Source organism: Crinia signifera, unplaced genomic scaffold (genome assembly GCF_055691185.1).
Source record: "Crinia signifera unplaced genomic scaffold, ASM5569118v1 HAP2_SCAFFOLD_149, whole genome shotgun sequence".
Lineage (NCBI taxonomy): Eukaryota > Metazoa > Chordata > Amphibia > Anura > Myobatrachidae > Crinia > Crinia signifera.
This window is the reverse complement of record NW_028142042.1, coordinates 94,884-117,672: the sequence shown is the minus strand read 5'-3', so window position 1 is coordinate 117,672 and position 22,789 is coordinate 94,884. Positions and strand designations below refer to the sequence as shown.

At 44.3% G+C, this 22,789-nt stretch overlaps 1 protein-coding gene across 1 annotated transcript; it reads left to right on the top strand.

The window, feature by feature from the left end:
* On the top strand, positions 1 to 20,310 carry LOC146053289 (uncharacterized). The gene is made up of 3 exons (XM_083167983.1): positions 1 to 96; positions 1,756 to 1,872; positions 18,536 to 20,310. The coding sequence occupies exon 3, from the start codon at positions 18,707 to 18,709 to the stop codon at positions 19,733 to 19,735; it is 1,029 nt and encodes a 342-aa protein (XP_083024109.1). The 5' UTR covers positions 1 to 96; positions 1,756 to 1,872; positions 18,536 to 18,706; the 3' UTR covers positions 19,736 to 20,310.
* The last annotated feature ends 2,479 nt before the right edge of the window (positions 20,311 to 22,789 follow it).

Sequence of the window (22,789 nt, the reverse complement as noted above, 5' to 3'; positions counted from 1 at the left end):
GAAGCAGCACTGACTCCTCCTGTACTTACACACTGGTACCAGCAGCTGGGAGACCCGGATTACTGTGGTCCTGAGGGGTCTGTAATACCCAGCAAGGTATGTGATTAGTCTGACCATGCCGAGTATTGTGTTATATATGTCTGTTCTACTAACAGCACTAACCACACTGACTGCCCTCTGTAAGGGAACCAGTATATATATATATATATATATATATATATATATATATATATATATATATATATATATATATATATATATAGATACACACACTTCGCTATTTGTGAAACCAACAGATAGAAACATGCTTTTATCTCCAGCAAGCTTTCACCCAGCCTCAGTAACCAAAGGGTTACCTTACTCACAGATGCTGCGGGTCCATGAGGAAGGTCTCATCATGCAACTTGATGGGATGATTAAAAAATTCCTAGACAGAGGGTGCGATTATAAACAACTTGTGGCCACCAAAAACAGAGTTTTAAGTGTACCTCGAGCGGAAGACACTGACGATTAAGAACAAAAATAGAAAAAAGAATGATAACAGAATCTGTTGGGCCAATAGATTTAATACCGGGAGCGGTCTGGCACATAGGGCTGTGAAGTCATATTTGCCGATTGTCTCCTCTGATCGAGATTTACTTGGTCTGTTGGGTAAAATACTGGTCACCAGTTACTCACGGCGACGCAATCTCCGAGACTCTCTAGTCCACAGTGACATCACTAATTTTGATAAACAACCAGCCAAGACTTTCTTTGGTACGTCCAAGTTAGGCTGTGTAACATGTACTGGATGTGTCGCATGTGGACTGGTGACAGCATTAAACATCCTTTTGATAATACAATGTTTCCCATTAGGCACAGACTCGCATGTTCCACTAAATATGTAATATAAGTTTTGGTTTGCCCATGCGGCAAATATTACGTCGGTAAAACCGACTGCCAATTCAATATACGGATGGCACAGCACAGGCAAGCCGTACCTGCAGCTGTGCTTGCGGGCAGCAGCGAACAGCCTGTTGCCCGTCATAATGCTTTAATGGGTCATTCACCAACCGCATTGAAACACAAGATTATAGACCATATACCTCCCCTTGATAGAGGTGGCAATAGGCCCCAGATTTTATTGCAGAGAGAGGCACAAATGGATCTTTAAATTAGATTCATTGAACCCTAAGGGCTTAAATGAGACTCTTGGTTTAAGCTGTTTTTTGTAATCTTTGTACGTACAGGTTGAGTATCCCCTATCCGAAATGCTCGGGACCACGAGCATTCCGGATAGGGGAATTTTTTGGTTTTTAGAATATTTTTTTTTTAGGCTTACTTACCTGTCCCCCGATGGTGTCTGGTGGTCCCTCGGCGTCCACGCAGGCCCCGGGCATCCACAGCAGGCCTCCGGCATCTTCTCTGGGTCTCCAGCGGTCCCAGGAATGCATTGCGCTGGTATGCGCCCGCACCGGTGACGTCACCGGCGCTCGCGCACTGCATTCCTGGGACCGCTGAAGGCCCTGGAGAAGATGCTGGAGGCCTGCTGTGGACGCCCTGGGACTTGGTAAGTATGAAAAGAGGGTTAGGGGGGTAAAAAAATAAATATTCAAATGATTCCAAAAACCACGGTTTTTGGAATAATTTGGAAAATGGATGCACGGATACAGGATAATCAACCTGTATTGTTATTTTCTACTAGTCTCTGGTGCAGTACAATATTATGAGATAATGAGATTTTCTATCATTTATATATTGTTACTATTTTGACAGTCACATAAAGTTTTTAAAGTGGTGACGGGCACTGGGTGACCTCATCAGGGAGGGCCGCGTCGGAAGTGCAGCCTCGCGGCTCTCAGAACCAACGTGGTGATGGCATCACATAAAATGGTGAGTTATGTTTGTAATCTTTGCCCTGATGAAAATGAGTAAACCTCATTGAAACGTTGGCAATTCATGCAAAGTTGGTGAGTGTATTTATTTCTCTGAGTGCCGCCATGAACTACCCTGCTATTGAGGGTATACATGCTCCTTGGATCATGGAAGGCAATGGAAGGCACCTATCCTAAAGCTTTTAGAGAGGTAGGCTCCTCCCATCGCATCCCAGACTCTTCATTTCGTGTTAGGTGCCCACCGGAGTGGGTGCTATACTGAAGAAGCTGCTGCGCAGCCGAAGATTAGAGATAGATAGGTGTTTTTTATTTTATTAATTTTACACTTATTTAGGTAGGACACAGTGTGGAGGATTCTCATAGAATCATCACACTGCCACTGCATGATTCCTATTGGAAGGGAAGGCACAAGGAATAGGAGAATCTACAGTGGGAGTGGCTACAGGGGGTAGTTGGCAAAGATCCACAGACCTCGCTGTGGCAGGGACAGATGGTCCCTTCCCTCACTCTGCTTGGTGCCATTTTGGAGAAATGCTGGCTGTGGAGCTGAAATGCTGTATCTAGCCGAGTGATTGATTCTCCTGGGCTACGCTACCCCCTACGTTCTGGAGAAGGCTTCTGGAACTCACAGACAGATATGTACTACATTATATTGATTTTGGTACTTTCGCCTGACATGTTATACTGTGACTTATCATCATGACAGATGAGCAGTCTGTGTTCATGGGGGAGGGAGCCCTTAACTCTTTCAGTGCATGCAGTATTTGTGCAATACACTTAACCTCTGACAGTAATGACACAGGAGGATTTATGCTCTGCTTGTGAAGCTGGTGTTGAAACTCAAGGGACACAGCAGACAGAACTTGTGAGAGTTATAGCCATTGGCAGGTCGGTTACTGCATTAGTGCAGTTGTTGGGCAAGCAGAAAGATGGTTGGGTCACTTCTCAGTCACCTAGATCGTCTTCCCAACATTTCCCTGGCTCTTTCCTTTAACTAAAAAAGACAGAGAGCCAGGCTTACTGCGGGTAATGCAGGATACTGCTAATATCAACAGATGAATGCACTGCTGGATAAGTTGGATAGTGATGTATCACCAAAACAGTCTTTTTCGTGTACTTCTAGGCCTGTAGATTCAGGTTTGGAAGGTGAGTGCAGTCATGATGTGCCATGGGATCAGGGTGACAATGATGATGATATATCGGTCCCCGGGGTGGAGGACTTAATCATTGCAGTAAAACAAGCTTTAAGCTTGTCTGATGAAGACACAACCCCCTTGGAGGGAGTGTTTAAAAGGCAGCGCAGAGATGCGATTACCTTTCCTGCAGATGAAGGTTTACAGGATTTATTGGTAGGGGTTTGGAAAATGCCTGATAAGAGTCTACAGATACCTAAAAGGTTTTTAAGTCTGTATCCTTTGCCTGAAGAGCATGTGGCTCCCTGGGAAAAGGTCCATTTGGTGGATGCACCGTTGACCAGGTTATCTAAAGCTACATTGCTTCCTGTTCAAGGGGGTGCTGCATTCAAAGGCCCTGTTTTAAAAGCAATTTTTGAGGGTGTAGGGTTTACTCTCCGACCTCTTATTGCGTCTGCATGGGGATCGAAAGCCATATTGTATGGACAGATGCCTTATGTATTATGGTTCATTCCAGCTCTGGGGTCTTAGTGCTGTCTGAAAAGTTAAAAGCAGCAGCTGAATATGTCCTAGAAGCTGAGGAAGAAGCACTTAAAATGGCTTCCAAGTCTCGGGGGGGGGGGGGGAGAGTACATTTTTCTCCCTGCCTCATCAGTTAAGCCATCCTCTAGATTGTTGTTTTTTTGACCGTCCTTTCGTCCCTCCCTCAGAGGAGGTGCTTCATTTTAAGGACAATCGTAAGAGGACGGTCTCACCCAAGAAAAGTGAATTTCCCAAAGTCCCGTTTTGGTGCGTTCAATAAGAAACAGAGTACCAAGGGTGAGGATAAGTCCTCAGTACAAATGACTGCCAGGAGACTCCCCCGTATCTGTCCTCATATGGGGGGGTCGCCTTCTGCAGTTTTAAGTTTCCTTGGCCTGGCTGAAAAGGGACCCTTGGGTCCTGGACGTTGCCTTTCAAAGACACAAAATACCATCAAATAGGTTTCTACCAACACCGCTTCCAAAAGAGTCTCTACTCAGGACAGCTCTATTAGGGACTGCCCAGTTTCTTCTGAAAAAAGGAGTGGTGGTCCCGGTTCAACGGGAAGAGAGAAAGAAGGGCTTCTACTCCTTTCTGTTCTTAGTACCAAAACCAGACGGATCTTTCAGACCCATTCTGAATTTGAAGTTGTTAAATCTCCACCTATGGGTGGACCATTTCAAAATTAGGTAGCTGAGGTCAGTGCTTTTGAGCCTGGACCAAGGAGAATTTTGTGGCGTCTATGGATATCCAGTACGCATACCTACATGTGCCCATTTATAGAGAGCGTCAGTATCTCCTACGTTTTGCAATTGATGACTTGCATTACCAGTTTCCAGCTTTGCCCTACGGTCTGGCCACGGCCCCGAGGGTGTTCACAAAGAGCATGTCTGTTATGGCGGAAGCCCTCAGACAAACGGGAATAATAGTTATTCCCTATTTGGACAGCTTGCTGTTCAAAGCAGTCAGCAAAAAAGTTACGACAGGATTTAGCAGAGGCCACTCTGTTTTTACAGAATCACGGCTGGATGCTGAATTTTCAAAAGTCGCACTTGGTACCATCACAAAGGATTCAGTCCTGGGAGTTCTAATGGACACTCTTTACATTGATTGTTTCTCCAAAAGTCAAAGGCCAGGGACAATTGTCTACTGGTGACATCAATATTGGAATTACAGAATCCATCGGTTTGGAGATGTCTGAAGTTACTGGACGAGATGGTGGCGACATTCGAGAAGGTTCCATACTCGAGCTTGTCAATGGAACGTTCTAACTGGTTGGTCAGGAAACCCTAAGACCATGAAATCCGAGACAGTCAAACTGACATCGGAAACCAGGTCTTCATTGAAATGGTGGACAGACGTAGACACCCTGCTGTAGGGTCGGTCTCTACAGACAGGGGATTGGCTGGTGGTGACCACAGATGCCAGCCTGAAAGGCTAGGGAGCTGTTGTTCTGGAATTGAGGCTTCAGGGTCTGTGGACCAAAGAGGAATCCTCTCTTCCTATCAATATTTTGGAACTTCAAGCAGTTGGGAAAAGCTTAGCTCAAGCGAAGAACAGGTTAAAGGGTCTACCTATAAGAATCCAGTCAGACAAGGCTACGACGGTAGCATACTTGAATCAAGGAGGCAATCGCAGCAGGATGGCGATTCAGGAAGTGTCACAAATTCTGAGTTGGGCAGAACAGAATGTTCCGGCCTTGTCTGCAGTGTTCATTTCAGGAGTACGGAATGTGGAAGCTGACTTTTTGAGCAGAGAGGAACTTCTCGAATGAGAATGGGCGTTGAATCCACAGGTGTTTCAAGAGATTGTGCCTCGCTGGGGACTCCCCGAGGTGGATTTAATGGCGTCCAGGTTCAATCCCCCAGATTTCTTCAAAGACAAGGGATCCACTGGCGTTAGCAGTGGACGCTAGGACAGTACCATGGATAGGGAGTCTGACATACATCTTCCCTCCCCTTCCGATGCTTGCCACGGTACTGAATAGAATCAAATCCTAGGGGATTGCTTGGGATTGGCCAAGGAGAGCTTGGTATTCCAACATTCGGAGTTTATCAGTAGAGTCGTGGCGTCTACCTCTACGTCCAGACCTTCTAAGACCAGATCTATTCCTTCATCAGGATTTAGTTCGACTATCTTTGACGACTTGGCTATTGAAACTGCCATTTTGAAGAATAAAGGTTTCTCTGAGGCAGTAATTCATACTATGATTAAGGCTAGGAAGCCGGTGTATTCAGCAAATTATTACTGGGTCTGGAAGACCTATATTAGATGGTGTGAGCGGCAGTAGGCTCACACTGCCAGATTCAAGTTGACTAAGCTACTTGAATTCTTACAAGACGGTTTTCATCAGGACTGAGTCTTCAGTCTCTCAAGGTTCAGATTTCGGCCTTGTCTATTTTCTTTCAGAGAAGAGTGGCTATGATTCTGGAAGTGCAGACCTTACCAGGTTAAAACCTCCATACCAACAACCTGTTGCACCTCAGGATTTGTCCTTGGGGTTGGAGGTTCTTCAAATATCTCCTTTTGAACTTTTAAGGTCGGCTGACCTGAAATTTCTGGAAAGAAAGAGCAAAATGGTGGAGCGCTTAAAAAATCACACTTGGATCAACTGGGTATCACATAAATTTGTCGAAAATATTTAATATGCAATATTGTGCACAATAAAAAACACTAATAAAACAACAATAATAAAAATACTGCGGACCCTGGAATAGTGGAACTTCCACTTGTTCCTATATGTGCTCCTTATAATTAAATAGAAACATATTACCCCTTGGATGTATTCCGTTTGGTGGTATCGGAGTGTCCAATATTTACTGCTGAAGTCCCTTTATAATTTGCCTGGAGATGTTAGACAAGTACGCCTTTTGGAATGCCAGGTGGGTCTCCAAGAATTGAGCAGATGATGGTATCCCCCTAAATTGTAATCCGTTTTGGATAGTAACAGGGTGTCCAATGTTACTGCTGAAGTCCCTTGTAGTTTGCCTGGAGATGTTAAGCAGGTGAACCTGAGGATTACCAGGTGGGTCTCCAATGCGTACTTGTCTAACATCTCCAGGCAAATTATAAAGGGACTTCAGCAGTAAATATTGGACACTCTGATACCACCAAACGGAATACATCCAAGGGGTAATATGTTTCTATTTAATTATAAGGAGCACATATAGGAACAAGTGGAAGTTCCACTATTCCAGGGTCCGCAGTATTTTTATTATTGTTGTTTTATTAGTGTTTTTTATTGTGCACAATATTGCATATTAAATATTTTCTACAAATTTATGTGATACCCAGTTGATCCAAGTGTGATTTTTTTAAGTGCTCCACCATTTTGCTCTTTCTTTCCGATTATTATTGGGGGACTGACCTTCCCCTCAGGTGTGAGCAGCTAGCTAAGCACTACATCCATAGCGCCTTTTTGTTTTTCACTCACGTGAATAAACAATTTCTTGACCTGAAATTTCTGACTTGGAAATTGGTTTTGTTGTTGGCCACTTCCTCTGCAAAGAGAGTTTTGTAATGGGGAGCATTGTCTTGTAAGCCTCCTTTCCTTGTTTTTTTCATGATTATAGGACTGTGATGGGAACAGCCCCCCCCCCCCCATTTTTTTTTTACCAAAAGTGGTTTATTTTTTATTTTATTTAAATCAGGATATTGTTCTTCCTGTGTTTCAACCCTCTGAGGTTTCCAAGAAAAGGGACAAATTGAGGAATTTGGATGTTGTTCGCGCCTTGCGCATTTATGTGGACAGGGTTAGGGAATTCCGTAAGATGGATTTTTTGCTGGTGTGGTACGATGTACACAAAATTGGCTGGTCCACTTCAAAACAGACCATGCTAGCTGGCTTAGATCAGTAATTGCTTTTGCATATACTAAGGTTGGTAGGCCTGTACCTGCCAGGATATACGCACATACCACCAGATCAGCTGCTACCTCTTGGGTGGTTCGCCATGGGGGCTACGGCTGAGCAGGTTTGCAAGGCTGCCATCATCTGTTCACACTTTTACCAAATTCTATAGGTTTCATGAGTTTGCGTCAGAGGATTCATCATTCGTGCAGGCAGTGCTAAGAACTGCAGACCTGAGCGTACCCTCCCAAAGGACCGGCTCTTAAACATCCCAATGTGAAGCTTTGTCACCAGGACCATTGAAAGAGAAAAAGGGAGTTTTGTAAGAACTTACCGTTCGAATCCCTTTCTCTGATATGGTCCTGGTGACACAGCGATCCCTCCCTTACGCTCAGTAAGTATTGCCGTTTCAGGAGTTGTCATGTTATAATGGTTAAAATTAATGTTTGTGCATATAATACGTGCAGGCGTTTGTACTGAGTTAATGTATTCCAGTGGCTTTGAAAGTTGAACTGAAGATTCTGGGATGCGATGGGAGGAGCCTACCCTCCAAAAGCTTTAGGATAGGTGCCTGGCTCCTACGGACCCTCCTACATCCCAATGTTGAGCTGTGTCACCAGGACCATATCAGAGAAAGGGATTCGAATGGTAAGTTCTTAAAAAAATCTATATATAGAGAGAGATATATTTATGTGTGTGTGTGTGTGTATATATATATATATATGTATGTATGTATGTATGTACGTACGTACAGGGAAGGTCACTCGCCAGACTGAAGTTTTTAAGTACTTGCTTTATTTCATCACATTAGTACGCTGCCAACACTCTGGTCAACGTTTCGACCCGAATTAGGGCCTTTATCAAGACTTGTTTTGACAGCCATCAGATATACATCGAACAAGTACACACCTTGCGGTATATATATATATAATAGAGGAAATGGAGAGATAGAGAGGGCACCCAATAGTGCAATAAAGTTTATTTTTTATTTTTTTTAAAGCATAAACATAAAAGCACTTGGTATCAAAGACTCGTACCAAGATATAAAACATCCTCACTGGCATTACAGCATACACAGAGCCCTGCATCTACACACTACCGGGAGGCTTGGAGCACATCAAAATGGCCACGACCCTACGCGTTTCGTCATGGACTTCGGCAGTGGGGTGACGAAACGCGTAGGTGCGTGGCCTTCGTATAATTAAATGCCTTTCTCCGATAATCAACAATCAATCAGCAAATAATCAACAAACCATCAGAAACACCACTTTCTCTATATGAAAGATGAGACATGTGCTTGATGCCTTTTTTATGAGCACTTCCTTTTACCAAAATGACCACTTCCGGAAAAAACAATGTGTTTTTTTCAAATTTTAAATAAAGTTTTTCTAGTATAAATAAGAATACCCAGCAGTGGCCAAAACATCCTTGAAAAAGAGTACCCACTCAAAACGCGTTGGGTACTAGATGACCGCAAGCCGGGAGCGCTGATACCACCCCTGGAAGACGCTACCCGAACTTTCGGTCTGAGACGGACAGAATACACAGAACTGAGGCTGGGAAGAAGTAATGCTGAACTGGCATCACCACACAAAACTACAAGCAAAGGTATAGTAGGGAAAGTGTAGGGTGATTATTGGAGAAAGGCATTTAATTCTATTTCAATTTTAAAAACCGGCTGGGTTCAGGGTATTTAGTGCATATATCCATTTGGTATTGTTTCTTTTTAGTTCATTTACAGGATCTCCTCCTCGCCAGTGTATAGACACTTTGTATTGCAATGAATTTCAATTCAGCTGGATTTTTGTTGTGAACTTTGTCCGATGCACTATGTGTCATCAAGCCTTTCTTTATATTGTAGATGTGTTCGCTGATTCTTGTTTTTAATTTCCTCTTTGTTTGCCCTACACATACTGGTGTCCGCAGGGGCACTCCATTAGATATATGACCCCTGTGGTTTCACAGCTGATTTGTTGTTTTATTTTGTATTTCTTCTTTGTTTGGTTGGAGATAAATTCTTTGGTGGGTTTGGTTCCTTTTTTATTGGTGGTTTTACATCCCATGCAGTTTAAACAGGGGTGGAATCCAGATTTTCTTCTTTCCCCTGTTCTTTGATCCAGTGGTATGTAGCTTCTGGTTAGTTCCTGATTTAAAGTTTTTGCTCGTCTGTATATTATTTTTGGATTTCTTGGAATGATGTGTTCTAACTCTTTGTCTAACTGTAAAATGTGCCAGTGTTTCTTTAGTGATGCTTTGATCTGCGATCTGTTTATTGTTGCTGCTGAATCGGGTAATGGAAGAGGTGGTCGATTCTTGTTCTGAAGTTGATTTTTGTTTGTATTCAAGCATTTCTGATCTGTTTATTTGGCTTACTTTTGTTCTTTCTTCTTCTAAGATGGATTCTTTATATCCCTTTCAAATGAATTCCTTTTTGAATGTGAGGCTTTGTTCTTCATAGGTCTTTGTATCTGTGCAATTTCTTTTAATGCATCGAAAGTTGCCATTTGTTATGTTTTGTATCCATCTTCTGTGGTGGTTCCTGTTGTAGGGTAAGATATTGTTCCCATCTACTTGCTTCTTATGTGTTCTTGTGGTTATTGTATAATTTTCTATGAGAATTTCCAAGTCTAGGAATACAATGAATTCTTTGCTTGTTGTGGTGGTAAATTCTAAGCCGTAGGTATTGTTGTTTGAAGTGTTCTAGGCCTTCTTCAGAGCCATCCCAGATGAAAAGAAGGTCATCAATATATCTATACCAGATTTTTATATGTCTTTGATAAGGGTTGTTTGACCAGATTTGTTTGTTTTCCCATTGCGCCACAAATAGGTTTGCATATGAGGGGGCGAACGAGGTCCCCATTGCTGTTCTCCTGGTTTGCAGATAGAATCCACCCTCATACCAGAAGTAGTTGTTGTGGAGGATGAACTCTATCTGCTCCATTATGAAATTGATTTGAGTGTTTGAAATGTCTGTTTGTGTGGAGAGAAGGTGTCGGGTTTTTTGGCATCGTAGCCGGTGATCAATGCAGGTGTATAATGATTTCTCGTCACTCGTGCAGAGTGTATATGTTGATTCCCATTGTAGATCTCTCAATATCTGTAAAGCCTGTAGGGTATCCTTTAGATAAATCTTCAGTTTTTTTACCAGTGGTTGGAGAAATGTATCTAGTGTTCATTCTAGCACCCGCCATATTTGAAAACCCATGCAGCTCCTCTTCCCTGCCTGGGGTGTCGCTGCCTGCTGTAGTGCTTCTAGCACAATGTGGTCTGTATATCAGCACTGATATGCAAACTAGATCTGCCCTAGAAACACCACAGCAGACAGTGACACCCCAGGCAGGGAAGAGGAACTACATGGGTTTTCAAATATAGGGGGTGCTAGAATGAACACTAGTATCTATGTATTTTGATAAGTTAGATGTGAGTGATCCAATTCCAGATACTATTGGGTGATCTGGTGGGTTATGGCTGTCCTTATGGATTTTCGGTAGGTGGTAAAAGGTGGGGATTCTTGGGGTTGTAGTGTTTATGTAATTGTGTTCTTTTTTGTAATTATTCTCATTTGTAGGCCTTCTAATTGTCTTTGAAGTGTTTCTTGGAATTTGTTGGTTGGCTCTGTTGAAGGTTTCTTGTAAGTGGGGGTATCTGATATCAGATTTTCTGCTTTGTACGCTGTTTGGTTCATGATGACTAGGCCTCTGCCTTTGTCTGCAGGTTTTACTGTTATGGTACTGTCTCCTTTTAGTGCTTCTTTCTATTGTTTCGTAATATTGAAGTGTTGTTTCGTATGGTCTGGTAATCGTCTGATTTCTTCTTCCATTAGTCGTTGGAGGTCTCTGTGTGTGGGCCTTTCACATGAGCTGGATAGAAAGTGGAGTTTGGTTTCACACAGATTTGAAACCAAACTCCTGTAAATCAGGCTAGTGTGTATATAAAAGGGTATCTAGGTGACAGCTCCATCATAGTATCTTACATATTACTCTGTGCAGCAGGTTAGTGTATATAAAGGGGTATCTAGGTGACCGCTCCATCATAGTATCTTACATATTACTCTGTGCAGCAGGTTAGTGTATATAAAGGGGTATCTAGGTGACGGCTCCATCATAGTATCCTACATATTACTCTGTGCAGCAGGTAAGTGTATATAAAGGGGTATCGAGGTGACAGCTCCATCATAGTATATTACATATTACTCTGTGCAGCAGGTTAGTGTATATAAAGGGGTATCTAGGTGACAGCTCCATCATAGTATCTTACATATTACTCTGTGCAGCAGGATAGTGTATATAAAGGGGTATCTAGGTGACAGATCCATCATATCACTCTGTGCAGCAGGTTAGTGTATATAAAGGGGTATCTAGGTGACAGATCCATCATAGTATCTTACATATCACTCTGTGCAGCAGGTTAGTGTATATAAAGGGGTATCTAGGTGACAGCACCATCATAGTATCTTACATATTAGTCTGTACAGCAGGTTAGTGTATATAAAGGGGTATCTAGGTGACAGCTCCATTATAGTATCTTACATATTACTCTGTGCAGCAGGTTAGTGTATATAAAGGGGTATCTAGGTGACAGCTCCATTATAGTATCTTACATATTACTCTGTGCAGCAGGTTAGTGTATATAAAGGGGTATCTAGGTGACAGCTCCATCATAGTATCTTACATATTACTCTGTGCAGCAGGTTACTGTATATAAAGGGATATCTAGGTGACAGCTCCATCATAGTATCTTACATATTACTCTGTGCAGCAGGTTAGTGTATATAAAGGGGTATCTAGGTGACCGCACCATCATAGTATCTTACATATTACTCTGTGCAGCAGGTTAGTGTATATAAAGGGGTATCTAGGTGACAGCTCCATCATAGTATCTTACATATTACTCTGTGCGGCAGGTTAGTGTATATAAAGGGGTATCTAGGTGACCGCTCCATCATAGTATGTTATAGATTACTCTGTACATCAGGTTAGTGTATATAAAGGGGTATCTAGGTGACATATCAATCATAGTATCTTACATATTACTCTGTGCAGCAGGTTAGTGTATATAACAGGGTATCTAGGTGACCGCTCCATCATAGTATCTTACATATTACTCTGTGCGGCAGGTTAGTGTATATAAAGGGGTATCTAGGTGACAGCTCCATCATAGTATGTTATAGATTACTCTGTACATCAGGTTAGTGTGTATATATAAAGGGGTATCTAGGAGACAGCTCCATCATAGTATCTTACATATTACTCTGTGCAGCAGGTTAGTGTATATAAAGGGGTATCTAGGTGACCGCTCCATCATAGTATCTTACATATTACTCTGTGCAGCAGGTTAGTGTATATAAAGGGGTATCTAGGTGACGGCTCCATCATAGTATCCTACATATTACTCTGTGCAGCAGGTTAGTGTATACAAAGGGGTATCGAGGTGACAGCTCCATCATAGTATATTACATATTACTCTGTGCAGCAGGTTAGTGTATATAAAGGGGTATCTAGGTGACCGCTCCATCATAGTATATTACATATTACTCTGTGCAGCAGGTTAGTGTATATAAAGGGGTATCTCGGTGACAGCTCCATCATAGTATCTTACATATTACTCTGTGCAGCGGGTTAGTGTATATAAAAGGGTATCTAGGTGACCGCTCCATCATAGTATTTTACATATTACTCTGTGCAGCAGGTTAGTGTATATAAAGGGGTATCTAGGTGACAGCTCCATCATAGTATTTTACATATTACTCTGTGCGGCAGGTTAGTGTATATAAAGGGGTATCTAGGTGACAGCTCCATCATAGTATCTTACATATTACTCTGTGCAGCAGGTTAGTGTGTATAAAGGGGTATCTAGGTGAGGGCTCCATCATAGTATCTTACATATTACTCTGTGCAGCAGGTTAGTGTGTATAAAGGGGTATCTAGGTGACAGCTCCATCATAGTATCTTACATATTACTCTGTGCAGCAGGTTACTGTATATAAAGGGGTATCTAGGTGACAGCTCCATCATAGTATCTTACATATTACTCTGTGCATCAGGTTAGTGTATATAAAGGGGTATCTAGGTGACAGATCCATCATAGTATCTTACATATTACTGTGTGCAGCAGGTTAGTGTATATAAAGGGGTATCTAGGTGACAGCTCCATCATAGTATCTTACATATTACTCTGTGCGGCAGGTTAGTTTATATAAAGGGGTATCTAGGTGACCGCTCCATCATAGTATCTTACATATTACTCTGTGCATCAAGTTAGTGTATATAAAGGGGTATCTAGGTGACGGCTCCATCATAGTATCTTACATATTACTCTGTGCAGCAGGTTAGTGTATATAAAGGGGTATCTAGGTGACAGCTCCATCATAGTATCCTACATATTACTCTGTGCGGCAGGTTAGTGTATATAAAGGGGTATCTAGGTGACAGCTCCATCATAGTATCTTACATATTACTCTGTGCAGCAGGTTAGTGTATATAAAGGGGTATCTAGGTGACGGCTCCATCATAGTATCTTACATATTACTCTGTGCGGCAGGTTAGTGTATATAAAGTGGTATCTAGGTGACAGATCCATCATAGTATCTTACATATTACTCTGTGCATCAAGTTTGTGTATATAAAGGGGGTATCTATGTGACAGCTCCATCATAGTATCCTACATATTACTCTGTGCAGCAGGTTCGTTTATATAAAGGGGTATCTAGGTGACCTATCCATCATAGTATCTGAAATATTACTCTGTGCAGCAGGTTAGTGTATATAAAGGGGTATCTAGGTGACAGCTCCATCATAGTATGTTATAGATTACTCTGTACATCAGGTTAGTATATATAAAGGGGTATCTAGGTGACAGCTCCATCATAGTATCTTACATATTACTCTGTGCAGCAGGTTAGTGTATATAAAGGGGTATCTAGGTGACAGCTCCATCATAGTATCTTACATATTACTCTGTGCAGCAGGTTAGTGTATATAAAGGGTTATCTAGGTGACCGCACCATCATAGTATCTTACATATTACTCTGTGCAGCAGGTTAGTGTATATATAGGGGTATCTAGGTGACGACTCCATCATAGTATCTGACATATTACTCTGTGCAGCAGGTTAGTGTATATAAGGGGGTATCTAGGTGACTGCTCCATCATAGTATCTTACATATTACTCTGTACAGCAGGTTAGTGTATATAAAGGGGTATCTAGGTGACAGCTCCATCATAGTATCTTACATATTACTCTATGCAGCAGGTTAGTGTATATAAAGGGGTATCTGGGTGACAGATCCATCATAGTATCTTACATATTACTCTGTGCAGCAGGTTGGTGTATATAAAGGGGTATCTAGGTGACTGCTCCATCATAGAATCTTACATATTACTGTGCAGCAGGTTAGTGTATATAAAGGGGTATCTAGGTGACCGCTCCATCATAGTATCTTACATATTACTCTGTGCAGCAGGTTAGTGTATATAAAGGGGTATCTTGGTGACAGCTCCATCATAGTATCTTACATATTACTCTGTGCAGCATGTTAGTGTATATAAAGGGGTATCTAGGTGACGGCTCCATCGTAGTATCTTACATATTACTCTGTGCATCAGGTTAGTGTATATAAAGGGGTATCTAGGTGACCTCTCCATCATAGTATGTTACATATTACTCTGTGCAGCAGGTTAGTGTATATAAAGGGGTATCTAGGTGACGGCACCATCATAGTATCTTACATATTACTCTGTGCAGCAGGTTAGTGTATATAGAGGGGTATCTAGGTGTCAGCTCCATCATAGGATCCTACATATATCTCTGTGCATCAGGTTAGTGTATATAAAGGGGTATCTATGTGACAGCTCCATCATAGTATCTTACATATTACTCTGTGCAGCAGGTTAGTGTATATAAAGGGGTATCTAGGTGTCAGCTCCATCATAGGATCTTACATATTACTATTTGCATCAGGTTAGTGTATATAAAGGGGTATCTAGGTGACCGCTCCATCATAGTATCCTACATATATCTCTGTGCATCAGGTTAGTGTATATAAAGGGGTATCTAGGTGACGGCTCCAACATAGTATCTTACATATTACTCTGTGCATCAGGTTAGTTTATATAAAGGGGTATCTAGGTGATGGCTCCATCATAGTATCTTACATATTACTCTGTGCAGCAGGTTAGTGTATATAAAGGGGTATCTATTTGTCAGCTCCATCATAGTATCTTACATATTACTCAGTGCATCAGGTTAGTGTGTATAGAGGGGTATCTAGGTGACAGCTCCATCATAGTATCTTACATATTACTCTGTGTATCAGGTTAGTGTATATAAAGGGGTATCTAGGTGACAGCTCCATCATATTATCTTACATATTACTCTGTGCATCAGGTTAGTGTATATAAAGGGGTATCTAGGTGATGGCTCCATCATAGTATCTTACATATTACTCTGTGCAGCAGGTTAGTGTATATAAAGGGGTATCTAGGTGACAGCTCCATCATAGTATCTTACATATTAATCTGTGCAGCAGGTTAGTGTATATAAAGGGGTATCTAGGTGACCGCTCCATCATAGTATCCTACATATATCTCTGTGCATCAGGTTAGTGTATATAAAGGGGTATCTAGGTGACAGCTCCATCATAGTATCTTACATATTACTCTGTGCAGCAGGTTAGTGTATATAAAGGGGTATCTAGGTGTCAGCTCCATCATAGGATCTTACATATTACTATTTGCATCAGGTTAGTGTATATAAAGGGGTATCTAGGTGACCGCTCCATCATAGTATCCTACATACCGTATTTGCCGGCGTATAAGACGACTGGGCGTATAAGACGACCCCCCAAAATTTCCACTCAAAATGTAGAGTTTGTTATATACTCGCCATATAAGACTACCCCCTATTCCGCACACCTCCCTGTCACTAGCAGCTGTCTGGTCCCTTGAGTGGTGGGTTTTGCTGGGGCAGGACAAACCTATCAGGGCAGGTTTGTCCTGCCCCAGCAAAACCCACCACATAAAGTTTTAAGACCCCCTCATCTGCAGCTTCCCTGCAGTGATGACGTTGTCCTCCCCCAGGCATAAAGTATTGATCATATATTCATTAAAGGGTACCTCTCCTCGGCCTCGCCCCCCCCCCCCCCCCCTTCTTATGCATATGGTACCTCAATAATAAAATATAGCAATATTTCTCTGCCGATCTTTCTTCAGCCTAACGGCCTGTCACATTGCACATTGATGTCGGTGGCAGGCTCGGGTGTTTTCGGCGGGGCTCGGGGGGGCTTGTGTGCCTGAGCGCTCCCGAGTCCCCCCGAGCCCCGCCGAAAATACCCGAGCCTGCCACCGACGTCACTGCAGTGATTGATGTCGGCGGCAGGCTCGGGTACTTTCGGCAGGGCTCGGGGGGACTCGGGAGCGCTCAGGCACACGAGCCCCCCCGAGCCCCGCCGAAAACACCCGAGCCTGCCGCCGACATCAATGCGCAATGTGACAGGCCGTTAGGCTGAAGAAAGCGCGGCAGAGAAATACTGCTATATTTTATTATTGAGGTACCATATGCATAAGAAGGGAAGGGGGGGGCCCGAGGCCGAGGAGAGGTACCCTTTAATGTATAAATGCCGCACCCAGCATATAAGGCGTCATCACGCCGTGCACCCAGCATATAAGACGACCCCCCACTAGAAGGCAAATTTTTATGGGGTAAAAAGTCGTCTTATACGCCGGAAAATACGGTATATCTCTGTGCATCAGGTTAGTGTATATAAAGGGGTATCTAGGTGACGGCTCCATCATAGTATCTTACATATTACTCTGTGCAGCAGGTTAGTGTATATAAAGGAGTATCTAGGTGACGGCTCCAACATAGTATCTTACATATTACTCTGTGCATCAGGTTAGTGTATATAAAGGGGTATCTAGGTGACGGCTCCATCATAGTATCTTACATATTACTCTGTGCAGCAGGTTAGTGTATATAAAGGGGTATCTATTTTTCAGCTCCATCATAGTATCTTACATATTACTCAGTGCATCAGGTTAGTGTGTATAGAGGGGTATCTAGGTGACAGCTCCATCATAGTATCTTACATATTACTCTGTGTATCAGGTTAGTGTATATAAAGGGGTATCTAGGTGACAGCTCCATCATAGTATCTTACATATTACTCTGTGCAGCAGGTTAGTGTATATAAAGGGGTATCTAGGTGACATCTCCATCATAGTATCTTACATATTACACCTTGACAAAGCTGACGTTTGGACAGCGAAACGCGTTGGTCGTGCTGGTGCCAGATCCTGGATAGCATTTTGGAGGTCCCACCTGCTCAATCGTCTGACCACCACTTTTCCCAAACAACCCCTGGAAGTCTACGGCTCAATTCAACCATAACTCAACCTGGACACCCGGCCACGAGGTTGAAGGTAGGCTCTCATAACATCAGCCACTCCCTCGGTGTGCCTACAGGATTACAAATCGCCGTTTATCGGACTCCACCAATACTGGGACTTTACATCTAATGTGGACATTGCGGGTTCTTCAATCCTCCAACCCCGGACGGGGATATCCATATACACGTGAGATCTGGGCACCAGATGACAGATCCATCATAGTATCTTACATATAACTCTGATATTCTCACTGTTTCATATACAGCCCTGATACGCTCAGACTGATACATCTCTGTATTGATACAGACTGATTATCTCAGTAGCGCCAATTGTCTTTTCATGTGATTTTTTTGTTAAATGTATATTATTTACAAAGTGATGCTAATAGGACACACAAGCAGCTTCTGCTTATTAAAATATGTGGCATTCCTATATTCTGTATCTGCATAGGAAAAACTGGAAAACAATAAAGTAGCATTTATTTTATTTTAATTATCAGAAGCTGCTTGTGCGTCCTTGTCACATCGCTCTGCGAATAAGATGCATTTTAATGGAAAAGATGCTCAGTGCTACAGTCCCACTATGGAAGGGAGCAACTAGAAGGACTGTTTAACACACAAGGAGGCTGGATGTATGTGGTCACATCTGTACACAAATGTAACATCATGGTCAGTGTCTGTGATATTTGCTGTTGTGTATAAATATACATCTTATACAATAAAAGTAGTGTTATCCTGGTAACCATTATGCTTTTACATATTAACTTTCTTACAGGACATATAAGGAGCAGGATTCAAATTAAGAGGATGTGGAAAGGGAAATTGTTCTCCGCTCAAGCCAACTAAATACATTATATCTCCTTACACCTCAGGAGGAGGAACAAACACAATTTTATTTTCTGGATAGAAGAAACCTTCAGCAACTAATTTGTTTCTCACCTCATACATGATGAGTCTCACAGGAGAGAAGCCACATGTGTGCTCTGAGTGTGACAAAGGCTTTACATGTAAATCACGGCTTCTCATACATCAGAGGAGTCACACAGGAGAGAAACCACATGTGTGCTCTGAGTGTGACAAAGGCTTTACATGTAAATCACGGCTTCTCAGACATCAGAGGATTCACACAGGAGAGAAGCCACATGTGTGCTCTGAGTGTGACAAAGGCTTTACATGTAAATCACAGCTTCTCAGACATCAGAGGAGTCACACAGGAGAGAAACCACATATGTGCTCTGAGTGTGACAAAGGCTTTACATGTAAATCACAGCTTCTCATACATCAGAGTCACCACACAGGAGAGAAGCCATATAATTGTTCTGAATGCAGCAAATGTTTTTCCCTGAAGTCACAGCTTGTCCAACATCAGAGGAGTCACACAGGAGAGAAGCCATATAAATGTTCTGAATGCAGCAAATGTTTTTCCCGACAGTCACTTCTTGTCCAACATCAGAGGAGTCACACAGGAGAGAAACCATATAACTGTTCTGAATGCAGCAAATGTTTTTCCAAGAAGTCAGATCTTGTCCTACATCAGAGGAGTCACACTGGAGAGAAACCATATAAATGTTCTGAATGCAGCAAATGTTTTTCCCAGAAGTCACATCTTGTCCAACATCAGAGGATTCACACAGGAGAGAAGCCATATAAATGTTCTGAATGCAGCAAATGTTTTTCCCATAAGCCACATCTTGTCCAACATCAGAGGATTCACACAGGAGAGAAGCCATATAAATGTTCTGAATGCAGCAAATGTTTTTCCCGGCAGTCACTTCTTGTCCAACATCAGAGGAGTCACACTGGAGATAATCCATATAAATGTTATGAATGCAGCAAATGTTTTTCCCAGGAGTCACATCTTGTCCAACATCAGAGGAGTCACACAGGAGAGAAACCATATAAATGTTCTGAATGCAGCAAATGTTTTTCCCAGGAGTCACTTCTTTTCCAACATCAGAGGAGTCACACAAGATAAACTAAAAATGTTGTGTTGGCGGTATTAATAGACATATGGACAGACAACACTATATGCGGTAAAGACAAACAGAGCATCAGGTATTGACAGATTGGATGTGTGATACAGACAAATGTATGGATAGAACACCATAAGGGGGTATAGAAGGATGGACAGATGACTAGGAGGACAGACCAAGCACCATATGGGGATTAGCTTGCCAGGAAGGGGCATACAGACATGGCTGGACCCTCTAACTATACAGGTATATGGGATGCAGATGTTATGGGACATGGTGGCTTGTGGGGCCCTGAAGGAAATCCCACTGCACCCGCTAGTTTTTTTTATGTGTAATCACTGCTGCCAGTCTGGGGCCTGGTATTGTACTTATTGGGAGTGAGGCAGCAGGTGACTTTACAGTGTCTGTACCCAATTGTGCTGTACAGTGCCACATCCGTCAGCAGCACAGTACCATCACCACTACTGCAGGCACAGCCATACTTCCGGATTCTGCACAACAAGCAGCTCTGCCTCGCTCCCTGTACATACACTGCTGGGCTCTACCTCTCTCCCTGTATATACACTGCTGGGCTCTACCTCCCTCCCTGTACATACTCTGCTGGGCTCTGCCTCCCTCCCTGTACATACACTGCTGGGCTCTGCCTCCCTCCCTGTACATACACTGCTGGGCTCTACCTCCCTCCCTGTACATACACTGCTGGGCTCTGCCTCCCTCCCTGTGTACATACACTGCTGGGCTCTGCCTCCCTCCCTGTGTACATACACTGCTGGGCTCTACCACCCTCCCTGTACATACACTGCTGGGCTCTGCCTCCCTCCCTGTACATACACTGCTGGGCTCTGCCTCCCTCCCTGTACATACACTGCTGGGCTCTACCTACATCCCTGTACATATACTGCTGGGCTCTACCTCCGTCCCTGTACATATACTGCTGGGCTCTGCCACCCTCCCTGTATGTACACTGCTGGGCTCTGCCTCCCTCCCTGTACATACACTGCTGGGCTCTGCCTCCCTCCCTGTACATACACTCCTGGGCTCTACCTCCCTCCCTGTACATACACAGCTGGGCTCTGCCTCCCTCCCTGTATATACACTGCTGGGCTCTACCTCTCTCCCTGTATATACACTGCTGGGCTCTACCTCTCTCCCTGTATATACACTGCTGGGCTCTACCTCCTTCCCTCCCTGTGTATGTACAGTGCTGTGCACTGCCTCCCTCTACATACACTACTGGGCTCTGCCTCTCTCTCCCAGTACATACACTGCTGGGCTCTGCCTCTCTCTCCCAGTACATACACTGCTGGGCTCTGCCTCCCTCCCTGTACGTACACTGCTGAGCTTTGCCTCCCTCCCTGTACGTACACTGCTGGGCTCTGCTTCCCTCCCTGTACGTACACTGCTGGGCTCTGCCTCTCTCCCTGTACGCAGACTGCTTGGCTCTGCTTCCCCTCCTGTATGTGCACTACTGGGCTCTGCCTCCTTCCCAGTGTACATACACTGCTGGGCTCTGCCTCCCTCCCTGTGTACGTGCACTGCTGGGCTCTGCCTCCCTCCCTGTGTATGTGCACTGCTGGGCTCAGCCTCCCGTCCTGTGTACGTTCATTGCTGAGCTTTGCCTCCCTTCCTGTGTACGTGCACTGCTGGGCTCTGCCTCCTTCCCAGTGTACATACACTGCTGTGCTCTGCCTCCCTCCCTGTGTATGTACACTGCTGGGCTTGGCCTCCATCCCTGTGTACATACACTGCTGGGCTCTGCCTCCCTCCCTGTGTACATACACTGCTGGGCTTTGACTCCATTCCTGTGTACGTGCAGTGCTGGGCTCTGCCTCCCTCCCTATACACGTGCACTGCTGGGCTTTGCCTCCCTCCCTGTGTACATACACTGCTGGACTCTGCCTCCCTCCCTGTGTACATACACTGCTGGGCTCTGCCTCCCTCCCTGTGTACATACAATGCTGGGCCCTTCCTTCCTCCCTGTGTACATACACTGCTGGGCTCTGGATCCCTCCCTGTGTACATACACTGCTGTGCGCTGCCTCCTTCCCTGTGTACATTCTTTGCCAGGCTCTGCCTCCCTCCCTGTGTACGTACAATAACGGGCTCTGCCTCCCTCCCTGTGTACATACACTGCTATGCTCTGCCTCCCTCCCTGTGTACGTGCACTTCTGGGATCTGACTCCCTCCTTGTGTACATACACTGCTGGGCCCTTCCTCCCTCCCTATTCATGTGCACTGCTGAGCTCGGCCTACCTCCTTGTGTACATACACTGCTGGGCCCTGCCTCCCTCCCTGTTCATGTGCACTGCTGGGCTCTGCCTCCCTCCCGGTGTACATGCACTGCTGGGCTCTGCCTCCCTTCCTGTATGTACACTGCTGGGCTCCGGCTCCCCCTCGGTGTACATGCAATGCTGGGCTCTGCCTCCCTCCCTGTGTATGTACACTGCTGGGCTCTGCCTCCCTCCCTGTGTACGTGCACTTCTGGGCTCTGCCTCCCTCCCTGAGTACATACACGTCTGGGCTTTGCCTCCCTCCCTGAGTACATACACTGCTGGGCTCTGTCTCCCTCCCTGTGTACGTTCACTGCTGGACTCTCCCTCCCTCCCTGTGTACGTGCACTGCTGGGCTCTGCCTCCCTCCCTGTGTACGTGCACTGCTGGGCTCTGCCTCCCTCCCTGTGTACATGTGCTGCTGGGCTCTGCCTCCCTCCCCGTACGTACACTTCTGGGCTCTGGCTCCCTCCCGGTGTACATGCACTGCTGGGTACTGCCTCCCTCCCTGTTCATGTGCACTGCTGGGCCCTGCCTCCCTTCCTGTGTACATACACTTCTGGGCCCGGCCTCACTCCCTGTTCATGTGCACTGCTGGGCTCTGCCTCCCTCCCTGTGTATGTGCACTGCTGGGCTCAGCCTTGCTCCTTGTGTACGTACACTGCTGGGCTCTGCCTCCCTTCCTGTGTACGTACACTGCTGGGCTCTGCCTCCCTCTTTGTGTACGTGCACTGCTGGGCTCTGCCTCCCTCCCTGTGTACGTGCACTGCTGGGCTTTGCCTCCCT

Bases quoted from the DNA above. Each gene is read 5' to 3' on its own strand.
- LOC146053289 (XM_083167983.1), top strand. From the start codon at position 18,707: ATGATGAGTCTCACAGGAGAGAAGCCACATGTGTGCTCTGAGTGTGAC.